Here is a 20,549-nt window from a genome sequence, read left to right on the forward strand (position 1 = left end):
CAGCATTGGTCCACGTGAGCTGGACCCATGCCATCATTCCGTAACCACTGATTATGTACATGAGAGTCATGTATGTACAATCAATCCAAGTGGCTACCCTGCACATCTGGCCTGGATCCAACCACTGGAGACCCTTGGAGTCTAAACTTTAGCTTCTGTGGGTACCTAGTTCAATTTGAAAAATAAGTTTCTTGTCACATGAAGAAGGACCATAAGTTTCGACTAGAAGAATAGCACGTCTGACCCTTGGTGACTTGATTTTGAATGACTGATTCTCCTTTTAATAACACTTGTGTGACCCTCGGCAGAACGTGTCGCCTCCCTGTGTCTGAATTCCAATATGTGCGTAACTAGGGAGTGCTTAGAAACACGTTAGTGTTGAGGTCCTTCCAGCTGCCTGGTCCTTGGTGGAGGAACTTGAGCTACAAATGTGTTTTTAAAATATATATATATATATATTAGTGATCCTTCCACCACCTGTGGAACTAACATAAAACTGAATTTTTTGGACATGATATTTTTGTAGGACAATATTTTTTGGGGACTTGAAATTTTTGTAGGACAATATTTCAGGGCTCAAAATTCGGACTTACAACTGGTTCGCCAATGCTGTGTCAAGGCATCGCATGGACATTGTTACCATGCCCCACCAGCACAATGTTGTTAGATCAATAGCGTCCATCCATTACACAGATATAAGAGAAATATTTATGTTTGATATGTCATCCCTAGGAAGATTTTATGTCACATTTGACTGTCATTCTGGCATGCCCTTCATATGTGTCACAGCATGACTCTGTGAGCCCTCGTGAGGGTCAATTGTCCTTTTAATCATCATAATTTTGAATGGACCAGAATTTTTTATTATATTTGGACTGACGTTTAGAGATGTTTTAAGGCATGGGCAAAGTGGGAAATTGGCCGGGGCCCCCACTTTCCAAGGGCCCCCCCTGGGAGAGTGAACTTATCCTCCAGATCACTTTTTTTTAATTTCTTGATCTCAACCCTTAATATAAAATTCAATATTGTTTTGCATCACAGCCCTTGAATTAGTGATAAAATGGCTAATACAATTACAATTTGTTCTAGATAGTGGCCCCTAACATATTTCTTGCCCGGGGCCCCCACACTTATTAACCCCTTCCGCTCGCACGCTGATGACGAGCTCAGCTCGTCATGTAACGCGGCTTTTTGAAAAAAGCCGCGCAGCGGAAAAATTCGGGCCGCACGCATGCGGTTAAGATGACCCTACCAACATTTAGTTTTACCAAGAACAGCCCCTCTTTTTTCCAGATTATGGAGACAGTGTGACCTGTGGCTTTTCACTGGAACCCCTAAAAGCAACTTTGAAAATGAAGCGATAGCCCCGGTCCCCGAATGTATGGATCATTCTATTTTAAGAGTTGACATTAAAATAAATGTAGAGTGTTCTTGTGGGGAGTCCTGGGAGCTCACCAGTGGTACTTGGTTGGCAGCGGGGTGCCCACGGCGTGGCAGCAGAGGTTGACGCGCTGCCCTTCCATCCGGACCTTGGAGTCGGGGTGCAGAACCATGTAGGGCTTCTCTGAGCAAAGAAAGAGAAACAGAAAGCACGGGTCATTCGCACATCAAGACGTTTTGTGTTCTTGTTATCATTATCCCCTTCCATGCGTGCGTCGGCCAACGGCCGTCGCTAGCACTACCTTCATAGTGCTGCGCACGTCCGTTGGCCGACACGGCCCCGCCCACTCCTTTAAACAGCCGCACAGTGGCGGAATTGCCGCCACTGTTATTATTATTATTATTATTATTATTGTTAATGTTATTGTTGTTGTTATTCTCGGTAACACTATTATGGCACTCAGGCACCCCTCCACACACAGCATGGCAGGGTTCAGTAACTGGGCAGCTAAACTAAGGAACAGGCGAGGTCGGAGGCTTGGATGGAGCCCGGCGCAGTCTGCAGCCGCCAGGCTGTGAGTCAAGAGGAAGGTGGAAAGAATCCACTTTTAGGAGGTAGAAATGTCAGCCTTGTTTTTGCAAACAGAGCAGGGGAAGTGTGTTGTGCTCAGAGGAGGAAACTGGGCACGGTGGGTCAGTCTGTGGCATTAACCAGGCAGCGGCTGCGTCAGGGGAAGCCTCTGCCCCTGGCAGCCCATGGGCTCAGGTGAAGACAAGGGGTGAAGGGCAGTGAGGAGACACAGAGGGACTCTAGGGGTGTGTTAGAGACAAAGAGGCAGGAAGAGAGGGATGGGATGTGAAGGATGAAGGGCGTAGGACTCTGAGAAGAAAGTACACAGGAGCCCCTGAAGAGAGCTAGTCAAAGTCAAAATCAAAAAATCTTGTATAGCGCACATATCACCGCTAGGTCTCAAGGCGCTTGCAGATTCTTAGACTGGCTGGGTCATAGCTCATTTCACTTAGAGAACAGCCATGTTTTTAGTTCACTACAGAACCGTCGATTATCTGGGATGGACGCAAGATGGAACGGAAGCTGATTCCAAAAATACGGGGCGAGATGGGAGAAAGATCGACCACCGTTGCGTACAGAGCGAACACGCGGGGCAAGTAAAAGGAACTTAGAGCTGGACCTAGCTAGGGAGGGATTAGGAGGAGGAGGGAGAGAGAGGGGAAGAGACTTCCACTTCCATTATCAATCATCCCTCAGCCAACATCAGTCAGTCGATATCCTCATCCACCATCACTGTATCATCATTCCGTATCCCTCATGCGTCATCCGTCATCCAAGAACCTCCACCATACCCCATCGTGCCTCATCCATCATCCCTTCTCCGTCGTCCATCACTCCTACACCGCCATTCTTCATCACTCATCAGTCATTTATCATACCTTCACTCATTCGTTATTTTTCATCCATCATCCCTCTTCCATCACGCCTCGTCCATCAGTCCTGATCCGTCACTCCTCAGCCTTCATGCATCATACGTCATCAGTCTTTTATCAACCAACATCCTACTCCATCCTCTATCACTCCTACACCATCGTCCATCCTACCTCATCCATCATCCCTACCTCATCATTCATTATCCATCATGCCTCAGCCGTCGAGCCTCATCCTACATGCATCGTTCATCATCCGTCTTTTATCAACCAACATCCCTCCTCCTCCATCCATCACTCCTACACCTTCCTTATTCATCCCTTATGCACCATCCCTCGTCAATCATTTAAATATCTAAATATCGTCTCACAAAAATACTGTTTCCTAAATATGGTCTTCATCCATCACTCGGCATCCAACATCCTTCAATCCCAATCTTAGACTCCACATCCAATGCTCCTCTTAGGTGTTTGGCACCCTGAATATCAGAGATGGAATATCAAGGTACAGGAATATTGAAGCCAAAATATGAAATGGAAAGTAAATACAGACTTTCCTCCACCTATATGTACCTTGACTATATATACCTCTAATATATACATCCAAGAAAGAAATGACTCAAACAGATGGACTCACCAAAGATCAAAAATATATTTCCATTACAAGGTTTCAGCTTCTGCCTTCCTTAGGTAGTACAAGATGATATATATATATATATATATCTTCGGAGGAGTTCTTGGTGATATATATATATATATATATATATATATATAAGTATATGTGTGTGTGTGTGTATATGTGTATATATATATATATATATATACTTAGGAAATAAACGCAAACTAGCTGTACTTCCTCGAGTGCGTGTGGTGCTTATTGTGGCAGAACTTTGGAAGTTATATATATATATATATATATGTGTGTATATATATAGATATAGATATATATATATAGATATAGATATATAGATATATGTACATCAATGAGGAGTTAGGGACAGTAAATCTATATTCCTCTATACGCACTTGCCTTTCGATATTTTGGGCTTCAATGTTTTGTCCGTGATACTCCTATGTCATAACATTCATAGTCTCGATATTCAGTAGTACACTCCCTCTTAGGAGTAATATTTGTCTATTTTTAGCATCTCACAATAGGTAGGACTCTTGGTTTCCTCAACATTTCACTCGAGACCCCTCTCCTCCACTCAGCGTTGGGGTATCCGGCCATTCACGGATCCCTTGGTTGTAGCACGTTACACATGTCAACCGTACCTTGAGGGGGCAGTGTGATTGGACATGGAGTAAATGGTAGGGGACGTCAACAAAGAATGAATGATAACTCTCACCTGCTCTCGTGAGGATCGCCTGCACATGGGAGCTCTCCGACCCATTCAGGACCGGCTGGACTGCGACGGGGACGTAGTTCTCGAGTGTGATGGTAACGTTGGATGTGGCATCAGCACAGATCCCTGGCACCGTGAATCGCCCTCGCTGGTCCGACGTGGCCAGAATGACCAATGGGTTCTCCCCCAGGGCAACCTTTGCATTGGACAGCGCGGACCCCTCTGTGTTCAGCACGTGACCCGTGAGGACATGGTCATCACAGATACACCTGCTGCAATCCGTGGAGGCGCGTCCCACAGTGCAGTTCAGCAGGCAAACTAAAAACAGAATATGTTGAAATGAGATTCACTTTTGTTAAACATTTTCCCTACAATGGTGCAAACTATGCCAGTTACTTCTTCAGATCACCAAATTTAAAAGCCATTACAGCACCTTGTTCATGGACATAATTAAATACTATACCATTTGTTTTGTTTTTTAATTTGTTTTTTTAACAAACTTTATTAAGCACCACAAAGTGATTTCAAGTTGTCATAGCAAGTACAACATGGCATTTTCTTTTTTTCTAATCGTAACACAAATTTCCTTTGTGGAGATTAAAGATCTGCTTGAATATGCCGGAATACATATACTATACCATTGTTCATGGATTTAAAAAATGTAGGAAGATATCTACTGCCTTTACTGTTCATGAGAAGTAAATGTTTTGGAAAACCTCAAATTTTTGGAAAATTAAAACAATAATCATGATTGGAAATGTTTTTAACACCTTGCGTGCGGCGCCGATTTCCCCCGAGTGCTGGACATTCCATAACTGGGTGTGGTCGTGACGGAACCATTCCGTCATCTGCACAGCTCAACCGTGAGGCATGACGGAATGGTTCCGTCACGAGCATCGAAGGGGTTAATATCTGCTCAAATTTCTTAAGTTTCCCACATTTCTTCAAACCGGCAGAATTATTTGGGGTACAAAGGCCTTTTCTTACCCGTACATCCGAAGAAGGAGTTCGCCGTCCGTCAGGGCAGCAGAGGACATTACCACCACCCTGATGGTACTCTGTCCTCCAAATCTCCCACTGGCCCAGTGTTCCTCTCTGTCATTGAAAGGATCCACAGTCATGGACACTGTCAGTATTGACGGCCGTGCACCAAACTTTTCCTAAGTTTTTCTATTTTTTTCAGAAACAGCCTCCCAGATTTGTTTTTGAGAAACAAAAAAACTAATGACCCCCACACCCTGGGAGTTTTCTCCATAACACCCGGAAGGCCAGTCCACCTGGCATGGATCCATTCCTCCATGCAAATGAGGGAACACCTCCTGAAGATAGCAGTAAAGGTGCATCTGTATTACACAAGATGCTGCACAGGAAGTGTCTGCGGCCTCCTCTGTAATACTAAAGTGCCCCGTTGGCGCAAGAAGCGGGCGCAGATGCCCGTTGGCTCTTTACATAACACGGCCCCAGGCCTGAGCTGGGTTCATCACTGGAGCTCTGCCGGAGTCTTGTGCTTCAGATGCCAATCAGAGGCTGCTCCGGGACTTAGAGGCCTGGCTCAGATGACTGACCGCTGTCAGTCAGCTGCCTCCTTTGCTGACAAGCACACAGTATCAAGTCATCTCCCTAAAGCCATGAGGCCAGTGTGGTTCTAACAAATAATTGTGTCTGGTGGTGTGTAGTCTGCTGAGCTGAGGTACTGACAGATTTTTTTTTTTTGTATCGTTGCTGGGAGAAGAAACCTTACGTGAGAGCTGAGTGTCCGACCACCCAGCGCAGTACCTCAGTACTACAGTACCAGTTCAGCGGAGAGACCTGCTCAAGGTAGGCTGTGGTCCACAAACTTATGTGTTACTTTGGCCTCTAAAACCAGCCTCCTGTCTCAATTTAAACTTCTCTTACCCCACTGTGTCTGGTGAAAATCTTTTCAAGTAAAAGCCTGGAGCTTCTGACTTAACCCGTTCCATGCGTCGGACGGCCCCTGGCCGTAGGAACCCCGCCCACTCATTATTTCGCCTGCATCGCGGCGTAATTTGCGCCGCGGTCAACAGGTTAAAGACAAGTTTATAGGGCATTAAAGGGTGTTCCCAATGCTCCCTTGTGTCATACATAGGTCATAGTTAAGGGTCCTAGACATGTATGCTGACGGTCATTGAAGGCAGGGGAGGGGCTGGCATACATGCCAACATTGGGACAGAAGAAAGAGGGAGATTTTAAGAAAATAAACAGGGGAATGTGTTGTTCTCGTTGACTTGTATTGCAATGGGGACTATTTTAGGTGAGAGAAAGCTAAATGTATGCAAATTTTTGGCTTTACAAATCGGGAGTCTCCTTCCTGAACCGGGTCTATTGGCTCGAATACGTCCGGCACAAGGGTTTGCCAACACTTCAGCATATCTGCAAACTTACAAAATACATTTACTGTTTGAGGAGGGGACAGGCCTTGGAGGGGGCAGGGCCTGGTGCCGAGAGCTATTTCACAGGCACCCTGCCCCTCACCAAGATCCCCACCCCTCCCAAAAAACCCAAAACAAATAGTCATCAAGTCACCTTTTAATGGACATCGGCTGCTTACCGCCTCCTAAAATGAGATGGGAATCCACTGTTTACAGTGGTTTTCAGCTAGTTTTCCCAGCCACCGTGTGATTTCAGCTCCTCATCGGGTGACTGTGTGAATGGAGCCCTAATCGTGTGACACACAGTGACACCTTCCTAGTTGGTAGCTCTGCTCCAGAAATGAAGGGGTTAACCACATGGCTGCTAGAGCTATTTCCCTGCTGTGCTGGACAGCAACCAAAACGGGTGTGGTCATGACGAGCTGAGCTCGTCATGAGCACCGAAGGGGTTAATATGTCTCTGTGATGGACAAGGGCGGTTCCCACTGTGACACAACCAGCCTTTTGCTGCCTTGACCTCAAGGCACGGGGGTTACAAGCGGCCTTTTAGCGATGAAAACGTCACCCACCTTTGCACGGAGTCACTGCGCACTTCTGCGCCTCGAGGCTTCGTCCAACGCACGGCGACGTCGTGGGTGTCCTGGCGCAGCGCCTCTTCCGGGTCCTGCGGCCACCACCACAGGTCTGGGTGCAGGGTGTCCAGGCGCTCCACGGACTCCACTTGGCCTCTGTGTGGGGAAGGAAGTAGGAAGTGTTAGAGTCGGGGTCAGCGGTGAACAGTTACTGGCATGGTCCTACGTAGACCTGGCATATAGCATCCAGGGCCGGACTGGGAACCAAAACCGGCCCTGGCAAAGTCCTCGGCCGGCCCCCCCTCCCCACTTGGGGGGGTTGGAGGTGCCGCCGAGCTCTTTGTCAGGGCCGGTTTTCGGCCGATTTTGTTACAGGGCCGATATGCTGCAAAAACGGCCCTGTAACAAAATCGGTCTCCAGGGGCCCAAAACCGGCCCCCACCTGTGTGGCGCACCGGGGGATTGCCCGGTGCCTGCTACGGCCAGTCCGGGCTTGATAGCATCCCTCTTCTGCGCTGAGGTGGTGTGAGGTGGGACCTTCTGTAATAAACTAAAGCTCCCTTGGCCGAGAAGGAGGTTCCACTCTAACTGCAAAGAAAAGGGGCCCCTGGTTCTAATGTGAAGTTCACCTAGACAGGGAAATACATATTGTAAATAATCTAGGGCAACTTCAAAACAATGAAAATATCAGAGCATGTCAAATAAAAATAGTGACACTAGTGTTTAGAAAAATACAAAACTATTTATTCAAAATGCATAATTCTATTTTAAATATAAAAACATGATGTATCTAGTCTTACAGAGACCATGATGTGTACAACATCCTAACTACACACATCCATCACACATTCATACTACACTCTATTATTCATATCAATATATATGGTGTCTGTTTAATAATAATACGAATCACAGATAAGCCAAAATTGATATAACGAAACATCTAATTGAACACATGATTATAAGGGCGGTTTCCAGGTTATCTCAAACCTGGATTATTTACAATAGGGAGGTTCCACTCTATTCACATTTAGGGTGGCATTGTTTACTTACTTGCACCCGTGCTGAGTTCAAACGCATTATGTACTTACACTTTTAGCATTTGCGAAACCTATGATTTGGTAAATCAGGGGGTTTGCAAGAGCGATCACCCTTTTTAAAATGAACAAAGCCCATTTAATGATTTGGATAAAGTTTTTTGAATCGTTAAATAGGTTTAGGAAACCATTACGTATCAGTATTTGGAAGGGGCGAATTGAGGATGTCCCTTCCAAATACAGATTTTTTATGGTACGTACTAATGTTTCGCAACTGAAATCCGATTGCAAAACATTACTATTTTACCACCACCGCAAAAGAGACGGTAACCCATTCGCATTTGAGAAGGGGTCCCAAAGGGACTCATAACACATTGTGAAAGTTTGAAAAAACATTTTTTCAGGAGTAGGCAGGGGACTACTACTTACTAATAAAAAAGGTTTGCAAAACATTTAATTATTCTTTTTAAACTCATCCCATTTACCATTTTAAGTAAGTAAATTCTTTATTGCATGATTAATAAAAATCTTTGCAATTTGAGGTAAAAATACATAATTGAGCACCTTTGCAAAGCACATAAAAAAACAACTCATTTCTTTACAATGACATTGGTTGGAAGGCCTTTCAAAAATTAGTGATATTGTTATATGAGTGTATGTATATGTATACAAAATAAAAATTATTGAACATCTTAAAACACTCCTAAGTTAAAAAAGTTAAAAACCAAGAGTTTACCATTTTGGAAAGCAGGCTCCACTTAAAAAAGATGGACTTTTTGAAATGCATTGCCAGCCGTGGTGGTCTGCTGACCCTAGTAGGCCACCATTCCTGTGATTGTAGCCAGTCATAGTGGGGCTCAATTTGCTACCTATCCAATTAATATTTTATGACGTAGGTTGAATTGCGACCAGTTACGATTCTGCATTTCGTGAACCGGCCCATAGTTAATTTTGCAAATTACAAATGTATTCTATAAAAGTTGGTGCACAAATTGCACCCAAGTTTATGGAATGCATTGTCAGTACATGAGACCCCAGGACCCCCTCTGATGCATTGCTCTTTTTAATCGCTCTCTGTAGTGTGCTGTACTACCCCCTTGCCATCCTCCGCTGGGTTTTGACAAAATGTCTTGGAACATCACTAAATTCAAGAGAGTGAGACATTCACGAGAGAGAGAGAGAGAGAGAGAGAGAGAGAGAGAGAGAGACAGACACGGACAGGCTGCTGCTGACGATGCATTGTCTCTTCGGTGTCTTTGAGAAACCTTAAGTGCTAATATACCTCCTCTTGTGTGTGTCAGGGAAGCTTGTACATGTTGAGGTACTTGGTGTACTTGTTCTGTGTGTGTGAGGGAATACGTGCATGCTTCTGCCTATGTTATATCTGTTCTGTGTTTATGATGGAAGCTTGCTCAGCTGATGATATGTAGAACATGTTCTTGGTGTGTGGTTGCTTCGGGAAGCTTGAATTACTGCTATACCATTCTGTGTGTACGAGGGAAGCTTGCACTGCTGATGCCAAGGAGCACCTCTCCTTGGTGTGTGGGTATCTGAGAAGCTTGAAGTACTGCTACATCATTCTGTGTGTACGAGGAAAGCTTGCACTGCAGATGCCACGTAGAACCTGTCCTTGGTGTGTGGGTGTTTCGGAAGCTTCGATTACTGCTATATCATTTTGCGTGTATGGCGAAAGCTTGAGAAACCGAGATCCTTATATTGGGAAATGATCTTTGGTGTTGACCCTCTGACTCGTGGTCCGATCAGTTCAGTTCTGTTCCCACTCTAGCAGGTAAAGGTAAGAAATTGTGGGTCGTGTTTAATCAGGAACGGCCTTTTGGGCCACAAATCCAGAAAGTCTGGTTGACAGTAGGGGTAAGGGAGTTTCCACGGTGTTATGTTATGTTATGTTATGTTAGATCTGCTTCTATAGCGCATGGCTACCCCAGCAACGGGGCGTCCCAGCGCTCGTGAACATACCAGAGGGCACTACAGCACAGCAGCAAAGAAAAGTTAGATCAAAGAGAACAACCAGGTTTTAATCTGTTTGCAAAATAGCAAATGGCTAGAGGTGGATCGGACTCCTAACGGGATTGAGTTCCAAAGTTTTGGAGCCAGATACCTGAAGGAGCGGCCACCAGCTCTGCTCCTTCGAATCTTGATTGTACGAGCAAGAGATAAGTCTGCCAAACGGAGGGCACGCGTGGGGACATAAAGAGAGCATAGTTCCTGCAAGATCTGGGGGCCAACACCGTGTATGATTTTGTGCGTTAAACATAGGGTTTTAAACTGGATGCGTTGTTTAATCGGCAGCCAGTGAAGACGGCGGAGAATAGGAGAAGTATGACAGGTTTTTGGAAGTGCACACAGGATACGGGCAGCAGCATTCTGGGCTCTCTGCAGCCTATTAATCACTGTCAGATTAGATCCAAGCAAAAGAGCATTACAGTAGTCTAGATGGGATAAGACTAGAGCCTGAACTATAGTCTGCCGAGTATGTGGCTCAAAGAAACCCAGAATGGGCTTAAGAGAGCGCAGGCGGCCAAAGCAGGTACCAGCCACTCTCTTGGCCTGACTTTCCATCGAGAGTGTGTTGTGCAACATTACGCCCAAGTTTTTAACTGTCTCCTTAGGAATGGGGGTAGGTCCTAGTGTAGGCGGCCACCAGTGTTTATCCCATTTCTGTGATTCTTTGCCAATGAGGAGTATCTCAGTTTTAGAAGAGTTTAACTGAAGATGGTTCTGCGACAACCAGTTTGCGATGGCAATAATATCTTCCTGGAATTTGGTTTGGTCAGCCACAGTGTTTTTAGAAAAGGTAAAAATGAGCTGAGTATCGTCCGCATATGATATTAATTTAATATTGCGTTCCCGGGCCAACATGGCCAGGGGGCGGACGTACACATTAAACAATGTGGGGCTGGGCGCAGAGCCCTGCGGGACCCCACATTCCAGGGGGTGCCTGCTGGATGAGTACAGCGGGGCGTACACCTGGAATGAGCGGTCTGATAGAAATGACGCGAACCAGTCAAGGGCACGCTCCCTGACTCCGATCTCCCACAGTCTCTCGAGCAAGATCCTGTGGGAGACCGTGTCAAAGGCCGCACTCAAATCCAGCAGGACCAGGGCAGATGTTTCACCCTGGTCCTGCGCCTCCCTCAGATGTTCCGAAACGGCCAATAGAGCAGACTCTGTGCTATGGTTAGCACGGAATCCGTTTTTAGACTCATCCAAAATTCCACTGGATTCCAAATAGGAGTTCAGAATGTCAGGTGTGACATTTTGTGTTCTGATTTATCCCAGGACCCATCCCAGGACCCAACTTGTACACCTCGACTTTGAGAAAGCCCTTGCTCAACTTACCACATAGGGCGAAACACGTGTCGGCTGTTCCGTTTCTTAAAAATATTCCAATAAATAAGCAAAAAGAGTGAAATGGATCTATAAAGTGGTGAATGAAAATAAAATAACTACTTTCACTCAACCCAACTTGGACTACTGTGCTATGTCATAAAAAGGAATTACCCTATTGGCTAAAACAGACCGTTTGGAAGGGAGGAACACCCAAACCCCTACTAGTTAATACGAGACTGGAAAGGACCAGAGCCGCGAGCAAAGTTCCTTCAGCATTTTAGGAATTCATATCCAGAACCAGGATCTCGGGACCATCCGTTTTCCTTTGAGTCTAGTCGACAGTGTTCATCCAACTGAACGTAGTGAGAGATCCTTCACTTTCTCCCTCTGAAGAAGCATGGATAAGCGCCCGGGCCTGTGTATGGCCCATGGGGACCGGCCTTGTGCCCTAAGTCAGTCTCCCAGAGTTCTCCATCTCTGTGTTGCATCGCGTTGATGATACCTGCTTGTGTTATGGCCCATGGGGACTTGTCCAAGTCAGTCTTCCATAGCTATCCCTCTCTGGCATATGCGTGTACAAAAAACACAAATATTGTTTCTTTATTTTAGGCACAGGCTAAACCTTTTTCAGACTTGTTTTTCAAAGTTCTGTCTGCTGTGCCAGAGTTTCGAACACGTGGGAAATGGTGGTTATAAACAAATACGTTGAAGTTTTAATTTGACTTTGGGTAAATGAAAAGCTTCACCCTGAACCATATGAGGTTTTCCTCCTTGTGTCCTCCAAATATAGCCTGAATATGTCCCTCCACTCTGCTGAGGAGCTGTGCCCGACATTTAAGGTAGCGGAGAGAAGCTGCTGCATACATTAAGTGCGGCTTTAATGAGGGCATGTACCAGGGGGCCATTTTGCTTGATGGCAGCATGTCCGGATGTGGGCTCCAACCTCACGAGCCAGGGGTCTTAACCTGAGACGATGCCAATGAGACCAAATATGGTAGGAAATTCTCTGGGATTACATGTGATTCTAGGCAGAGGGGATGTGGGGTGGAATCTCAGGCAGACTGGTCTGCATGAGGCGTGGCCCAGGCGATTGCCATGTGATTGATCCATTTCTAAACAAACATTGGCAAAGGCAATAGGTCTTGCTTTTGATAGGCATTCGCCTACCTTATGGCTTGGCAGTTCTTGTTCATTTGCAAAAAGAAAAACTAGAAGCTTGTTGCCAGCGCTGACCACCATCCGTGAAAAAAATAAAAAGTTTTAAATCCAGCTCCTGCGCGATGATGTATGTGCATGGTCAATTTGAGTTTTAGCCCTAGCGTGATGTTCGGGGTGCACACGTGTCACCGTGCGCCCTTCAATCCATCAGGTGACTTGTAAAGCACGACTATTCACCCATAAGGGTCTCAAGGCGCTGGGGGAGCGGGGGAACTGCTGGTCCATCGAAGGCGCTGTGGTTCAGTCAAAGAGCCAGGTCTTGAGGTCTTTCCTGAATTGCGGCAGCGATGATGATTGCCTGAGGTGGAGAGGCCCGGTGTTCCAGGTTTTTGCTGCGAGGTAGGAGAAGGATCTTCCTCCGGCCGTTGTGTTGAGGATACGTGGGACGGGAGCCAGGGCCAGTTTGGCAGAGCGGAGGTCTGTCGTGGATGCGAGGCTGTGGTTAAGGTATGCAGGTATGCCTTTATAGTCGTGTGTGAGGAGCTTAAGAGTGATTCTTTTGTTGACTGGGAGCCAGTGGAGGTCTCTCAGGTGGCCAGTGATGTGGCTGCGTCGGGGGATGATGAGTCTGGCGGAGGCGTTCTGGATTTTCTGCAGTTTCTTGAGGAGTTTCTGGGTGATGCCGGCGTAGAGTGCATTGCCGTAGTCTATTCTGCTGATGATAAGTGCGTGGGTGACCGTCTTTCTGGACTCAGTGGGGATCCACTTGAAGATCTTTCGAAGCAAGCGTTGCGTGTGGAAACAGGATGATGACACGGCGTTGATCCAGGGGCTCATGGTGAATGACGGGTCCAGGATGGTGGAGAGGTTTTGTGCACGGTCTGTGGGTGTGTGTTCCAGTTGCTGCTACGGGCCACCAGGAGTCTCCCCAGGTGGAGGGGGTGGTCAATCAATCAATCAATCAATACATTTGTAAAGCGCACTACTTACCCGTGAGTGTCTCAAGCCGCTGGGGGGAGGGAATGCTGCTACTGCTCGAACAGCCAGGTCTTGAGGAGTCTTCTGAAGGTCAGCAGGTCTTGGGTCTGTCGTAGGCTCAGTGGGAGGGTGTTCCAGGTCTTTGCGTCGAGGTGGGAGAAAGATCTGCCGCCGGAGGTTGCTCTTCGGGTGCAGGGGACAGTGGCGAGGTCGGCGGAGCGTAGCTGGCGGGTGGGGGTGTAGAAGCCAGCTGAGTTGTCCGTTGAGGTTCGCTGGTCCGGTATTGTGGAGTGCCTTGTGTGGGTGGGTAAAGAGGTTGAAGGTCATCCTCTTGCTGACAGGGAGCCAGTGTAGGTTTCTCAGGTGGGGTGTGATGTGGCTGCAGCGAGGGATGTCGAGGACCAGGCGTGCAGAGGCGTTCTGGATGCATTGGAGCCTTTTCAGAAGGACTTCGGTCTTCTCTGAGTTTAGCTTGAGGCAGCTGTCCTACATCCAGGTGGTGACAGCCTTCATCCCGTCGTGGAATTTGTTATTGGCGACTGTGGGTTCACATCATGACCCAGCTGTGTTTCTTTTTACTGTGAGTGATAGTGGGGTGGGAGCTTCTTGCCCTTTTATTTACTTGCTATGTCACGGAGGCTGTTGATTTCAAGAATTTAAAACCGTGCAACGCATCACTTTACATTCACTTAACATACCTTGCCGACAATCACAGAAACGTCTTCACTTTCAAGTTATGATGAAAACCTTCGTGGAACTGCAACCTTTGTGTGGACACAATAATTATAGCTTCTGCACTCTAATGCAGCAAGAAAGGGGTGAAATCAATCAAAACCTAGGTTTAAGTAAAGTTTTAGGAAAACAGTGTATCCCATGAACCAGGTGGTAAACTGGATTCACTCATTGTGAAAGGTGGCTGAAACTCTGCTAGCAATACAGTTCAATGGCTGAATGTTTGCCTAGAGACATACATGTTTAGGTTTCCTGTTTTTCTATGGTCATAAACTCACAAAGGAACCAGCAGACTAATGTTTAACACCACTAATCTACAGCTGGTGTGGAGCCAAGGGGGATCCTTTTCAAATGCCACATGCCAGCCCCTCACCCAAACCCCAATGTGAAAAGCACAACTTGCAGCTTCAAATAATAGGTCAACGTCACATATAGCAACCCCTCCGCCGAAGCACCCCCCCCCCCCTCACACAGGCTTATTCAGCATGTGAACTAAAACTCGTCTGCTCAGTTTGGCCATCAGCCAGCAAGCTTTGTTTCAGCCAACAAAAATAAGCTGCATTTAATAAGCAGTAACAAAGCACAAGCTCTCTGGTGTGTGGCAGTTCTGGTTGGTTGGTTAATCCTGCTTCCTATTTCTGCTTGAGTTCAGTAACAGCCAAGAGGCAAAAGGGGAGCACTGTCTGCATTTCGATCAGACTGCTCACTGGGAGTAACTCTAAACACCCTTCTGGCAAGGCATGATCAGGCTTCTGACTGGCCACCGTTGAAACAAAAGGGTTAGAGCAGACAGTCGGCGTACAAACCAGGATTAACTCTCTGCTTAATTTGTAAAAAACATAAGTTTGAAAACCAATACTGTGTAAAGGGTCTAAGGGAAGTTTATAGACCAGCCTAGGTTACAATCTCGACTGCTGTCATTGCCCTATATTTGAGGTCATCCCCTCTCTTTTTTCTTCATACTCTAGACCCCTAGGTTTTTTTGTAGTTAAAAAACATAAGTGCCAGGACTCTCGTAAGGAGGCCACCGCTGCTTCCACCGCACATTGCCGGCACTGCCAATGACACTGCTAACCATCACACTGTACTAGTGTGACAATTCAGACTGTTCAGGGCATAAGAATGGCTTGGGTGGCAAGTATTAATTGTTTTAATATGTATTGCATTAATAAACCGTTGTTGATCTGCTCATCTTAAAATTATGCAAACAGCGCCACCATGTGGCACCTGTTATAAGTGCCAGACTTGGCAATTAAGTGCCAGTGCCGAGCTCCGGAAACACCGGCTCAAATTAAGGACTGGATAAACTGCATGAGAATGGGAAAATTATATTATTATTATTATAATGGAAAGCTTACCTAATCTGGTAAAGCACATCACCACAATCCATGTTAATCATAAGAAATATACTTGAGATCTATCAGAGTCCTGAGCTTGCATCTCCAGTTGGCTCAGAGCCCACATCCGAACTACCCAGAGTGGCATCGAGAGAGCTGTGAGGATGCACCAAGTCAAGCTGGCATTCAACACACAAAGCTGGCAAACTCTAAGAAGGACCACAACTCTTCTCCCATAAACTGTCCAATGAACTCACCTAAGACTAGTTAGAAGATCTAATGCCAAAGCTTCTTTGGTGATCACCTGAATTAAGACTTGCCTGACTTGACTTCTGACAAAGAGCTCATACCAAAAGACTTGCAAGTGCCTTGAAGTGGCCAAATGGAGAAGAAAACTGTGGTTCAAAAGAGAAAACAAGCATTTGCAATGCGGTCGGTCTTACCTTTGGGACCTTATGTGTATTTAGCAATGCAGCACATTAGCCTGGGTGCTGAAACATCTACTGTTCTTTAAGATGGTGGAAAGTAAGCACCAAACTGCATGACACGCCAAATATGGGAACACATGGAGAGAAATATTGCCTTTCAGCGGGAAATGGTGTAGTCCAAAGCTCTGTTTTTAATGTAAAATCAGGGCCTTCAGTGGTCATAGCACTGAAAATACAAGATTTGAAAAAAATATTATTGTTTACGGGTGCTCGTGGAAGACAATTTCTATGGACTGGAATCTAGAGAACTCAAAAGTGATTTTGGTTTTTTACTGACCTCTGCTGGCCGTGTTCTATCAAGAATGTTAAATAGACGTAGTTGCCAGAATTTTAAAAAAAAGAAAGTCCCTCAGGAGAAAGCAAATCTGGTATTTTACTGACCCCTACTGGTCCTTTTTTATTAAGACAGTTAAATAGAGGCAGTTGAACAGAAAAAAAGTCCCTAAGCGGAAGCAGACAAGTCCTAGGGCTGATCTCCAGAGCCCTCAAAGTACATACACATATTAGTATATACTAAGGTATAAGTATATACTAAAGTATATACATGAGGTCTCAAATGCTCAACCTAAAAACCACACAAAAACGCACAATATATTCTTGACAGTGACTTCAGACACCAAAGGAACCTACCATTCTAGCCCTCTTGATGACTGATATTGTTAAAGTCACAACTACTGGCTGGCACCGAGTCAAAAGAAACAGCAGGTGTTCTGTATGTGGAAGGCATTAAGATGTTGACCTTCAATTAGAGCATGATTTTGATCTCGGCAGACGGGATACTTTGTCACAAAGGTGGCGGATATCCCATCCACTGAAATATAATTCCCATTTTATCCTATGGGATTTAAATTTTGGCAAACACGTTATCAGTCACTGTTTTGACAGAGCTAGAAAGCACATTTGGAAGCAGGCTTTCAAATCTAAATACAAAAAAAGTAGCAAGCATTTAGCAAAGGGGGAGTAAAATCACGACACAGGCAATATTTAATTTAGTCTCAAGTACAAACACTTAGCAATATAGATGCCAAACCTAAGTCCTCACATTCACATGTATGATTATTAGGAATGAATTAAAACCTGGTACAAGAGCAGCATTTCGAGCATGAAATTGATGAATCGAAAACAATCAACTGGAATGAAATATAATAGGTCAAAGAGCGCCAAATTAACAAATAATTCCATTCTTCACAAAAATGAGGAGGTAAAAAGGCTGATTCATGTTTTAAGTGCTGGAAAATGCATTCTAATCACCTGTACTGTGTTACCTGGCTCAAGCCAGTGCATTCCAATGCTTTATTTTGAACAATTAATATGACTTAACTCCATTACAATGGGTAGATCCCAAAATTAAATGTTGTGCAGGGAATTTTCAATTCCTCGCGGAACTTGAAATAGCAATGCCCAGTTCCAATTTCGGTGTGGTGAGCCCATTCCTTAATTTAAAAAAATAATAAATGGAGGTGTAAATAGACGGAAGTGAGCCAACCAGCTTGGCGGGAGAGGGGCGGCACAGAGACAATCACTCAAATAACCCGATCCAGGGAGGTGACCGTCACCCACAAGGCCAGCTCTCACCGGAGCTGTGCTTGTGGCAATAGAGGATTATAAATTGTGAACCAATCCGGAGTTCAGGGTATTAACCACAACGCCATCAAATAACAATTAGCAACTTGGGGTAAATTAATTTATCAATTCTAATGAAATAAGCTGGCGAGTCGCGTAGCATGACGTGTGAATACATTTTTGATTAAGAAATCTGTATACTCAGTGACTATCTGCCCCAACCCCTGAGCCCTCCTATTGCCAAGGGGAGCCGTACTAACGCTTTAAATGAGCTCTCCTCCACAACCACCAACTTCAACATATCTCTTCTGATCGCTTTACAGAGCTGTATTGATCTGTGCGTTTTGTTAAGCCCTGACTTTGCACCATCAATATAATTTCAGCGGGAGCACTGGACGAGCCCGATGCATAGAATGTGGCAGCTCAGCATAAAAACCCTCGGGCCGCCTCCCGGCAAGCAGCGTTTGGCTCGGCTTACAGAGTTGACACAAAGACCCGCTGGCAACACTGTAGGAAAATAACATTTTTAAGAGAATGTGGCCTGCCGCACCGGGCAGAACAAAAGAAAGTCACGTGACCTCCCAAAGTGGCCACCATGATTGAAGATGAAATGTGGTGGCCGTGAAGCAGGCACCACGCTGATCTTAAGCAAAAAGTAACAATGTTATGTTATGTTAAGGTAATTTATACCGCGCATGACTGCCCCAGCAACAGGCACGTGCAGAAAATAAGAAAAGCATGCGCCTCTCGAAGCCACTGTCATGCTTAGCAAGGGGGAGTGGGAGAGGCTGCAATGTCTCATGCACTCCACGGAAACCTGGCAGAACAGCTTTGCAGAGAAAATTAAAAAAACAAAAAGCAAGGTGAGGTTAGGTAGGGGCAGGCATGCAGCAACATTGGAGGAGGCGGGAGGTACGAATGCTGCATTAAAATGAAAGCAGCTACAGGTGCCGAAGCTGAACACAGGCAAACAGTAACACGAGCAGGAAAGAAAGAAAAAAAATACAAGAAACAAACAGCTAAACCATCAAAGCGTAAAGATACAGTACTTGGTCGCTGCTTCGTGGGAGGAAACAAATGACAAAAAAGAGGAACAAAGAGGAAGGATTCACCAATAGTAAGCAAGCAGTTTGGAAGGACAATCCAAGTAACAAATAAAAAGCAATAGGCCAGATGTAAACCAACAAAATGTATACAACAAGTCTCCAAACAGCGCAAGCGCTGTCAAGGCTTGACCTAAAAAGGCATGAGCAGTTAGCATTTGATGCATTAGAGTGCTGCTCATTGGAATTATTAGTGGATTCCAGAGGTAAGCTAAAGATTTCCCATCCTTCACTTTTTTTTTTAATTGTTCACTGTGATGTGGGGTACTGGGTTTGTTCATTTAGCCATTTCCTGTGTTCTTTCCACTAACAATAGCAGCAAATAGTCTCCAATTTTACATGCCTCTGCTCTTTTTTGTCCAGGGCATTTTTGTATTAATTTACTATTTTTTTCTCTGTCTTTTGCTTGGAAGTTGCTCATTAAGTGCATTACCCTCTATGTGAAAACCATATGTTCTGAGGTTTCTTCTGGCAGACCACCCTGCACCCTCCAGCCTCGGTCTCATGCCACGGTCTCCCACTTTAAGAGTACACTGGGGCTATTGAGGCTGGAAATAGACCGGTTAACTAATACCGGAGGTAGGGTTCTTGGTTCCGGAATGAGAGTTATGGAAAATACCTTTTGAAGAAGTAACCGCTGGATGAATTTGCATTAAAAAACAGAACAGAACCAGATGCATTTTTATAAGTTGAAAAGGAATTTCATTGGCAGTCTCGCAAATGTGTGTATTCAGAAATGTGTGTATTTAGTAGCCAGCTTAGGTCAATAGTTGTTCTTTTGTGGCTTTGGCTTCTTTGACAGGCAGTTGTGCTTGCTTTCAGACCTGCCATGCATCACTTCTAACAGGAAATGACGTGGGTGGTGTGGCATTCTGGGAAGTGAGAGACCAGGACAAACCTGAATATTATTTATTGTTGCATTTGTCTAGTGCATTGACACTACAAGTGTGACCTTGTAACATCATTGCATTGTGTGTGGAATTGAATTCAACCTTCTTTTATATGAACTAATTTACCTTCCATGAACAAAACTAGGGGTGGGCGAATTCGCGAAGTTTCACACTGCACAATTCCACAGAATTCTGCCAATGGGTGGATAATATGCAGTTTGGTCTGCAATTTAGCTCCAGTAGTGCAAGTAGCCCTAAAAATCAGTGTGAATGGCACTATGCGTTGCGCAAGAGTGCACGGCCATTCGAGTTGATTTTACTGCCACTTGAGTAGAAAATCTACCTGAGCGTCAGCAAATCTGTTTGAGCCGCAGCCCTCTGAACTTTTTTAGAAAATCATACTACGGGACGCCAAATCTCGCTTGATCACATATTCGGGGCCATTCCGCCATGTGGCGATTGGTGGAATTTGGCCAGAATTGTGCAGTAAAGAGTAATGGGTAATGGTCAAAATTCCACCAATTCTGAAGCGGAACGGACCATTCCTCCCACCGCTAAAGAAAACGCAAAATATGATGCAGAAATGCTGCTCTCCATGAAGCACTTATGCGCCTTGTTAGTGATAATAGGTGGTATGTAAATGCAATTAAAATACAATATAATGTATTGAATTAAAAAGAACCTAAGGCAAACATTTATTTCATTTAATTTAAAAATCTTATAGTTCTGTTGTATTAAGTGGCTGCGCAAGGCTGCTATTACTATTGTAAGTGAACTCTGGGAA

General features: G+C 45.2%; 1 protein-coding gene across 1 annotated transcript in view; it reads right to left on the bottom strand.

Annotated features, from left to right (window-relative positions):
- CILP2 (cartilage intermediate layer protein 2) overlaps positions 1-20,549 on the bottom strand; it is a 72,927-nt gene that overhangs the window by 10,941 nt on the left and 41,437 nt on the right. Inside the window, exons 5-7 of the mRNA XM_078670714.1 lie at positions 7,126-7,284; positions 4,170-4,484; positions 1,456-1,564 (exon numbers count right to left, since the gene is read on the bottom strand). Of these exons, the coding sequence (XP_078526840.1) occupies positions 1,456-1,564; positions 4,170-4,484; positions 7,126-7,284 (583 nt within the window). The remainder of the gene's footprint in view (positions 1-1,455; positions 1,565-4,169; positions 4,485-7,125; positions 7,285-20,549) is intronic.

Source organism: Lissotriton helveticus, chromosome 12, assembly GCF_964261635.1.
Source record: "Lissotriton helveticus chromosome 12, aLisHel1.1, whole genome shotgun sequence".
Classification (NCBI taxonomy): domain Eukaryota; kingdom Metazoa; phylum Chordata; class Amphibia; order Caudata; family Salamandridae; genus Lissotriton; species Lissotriton helveticus.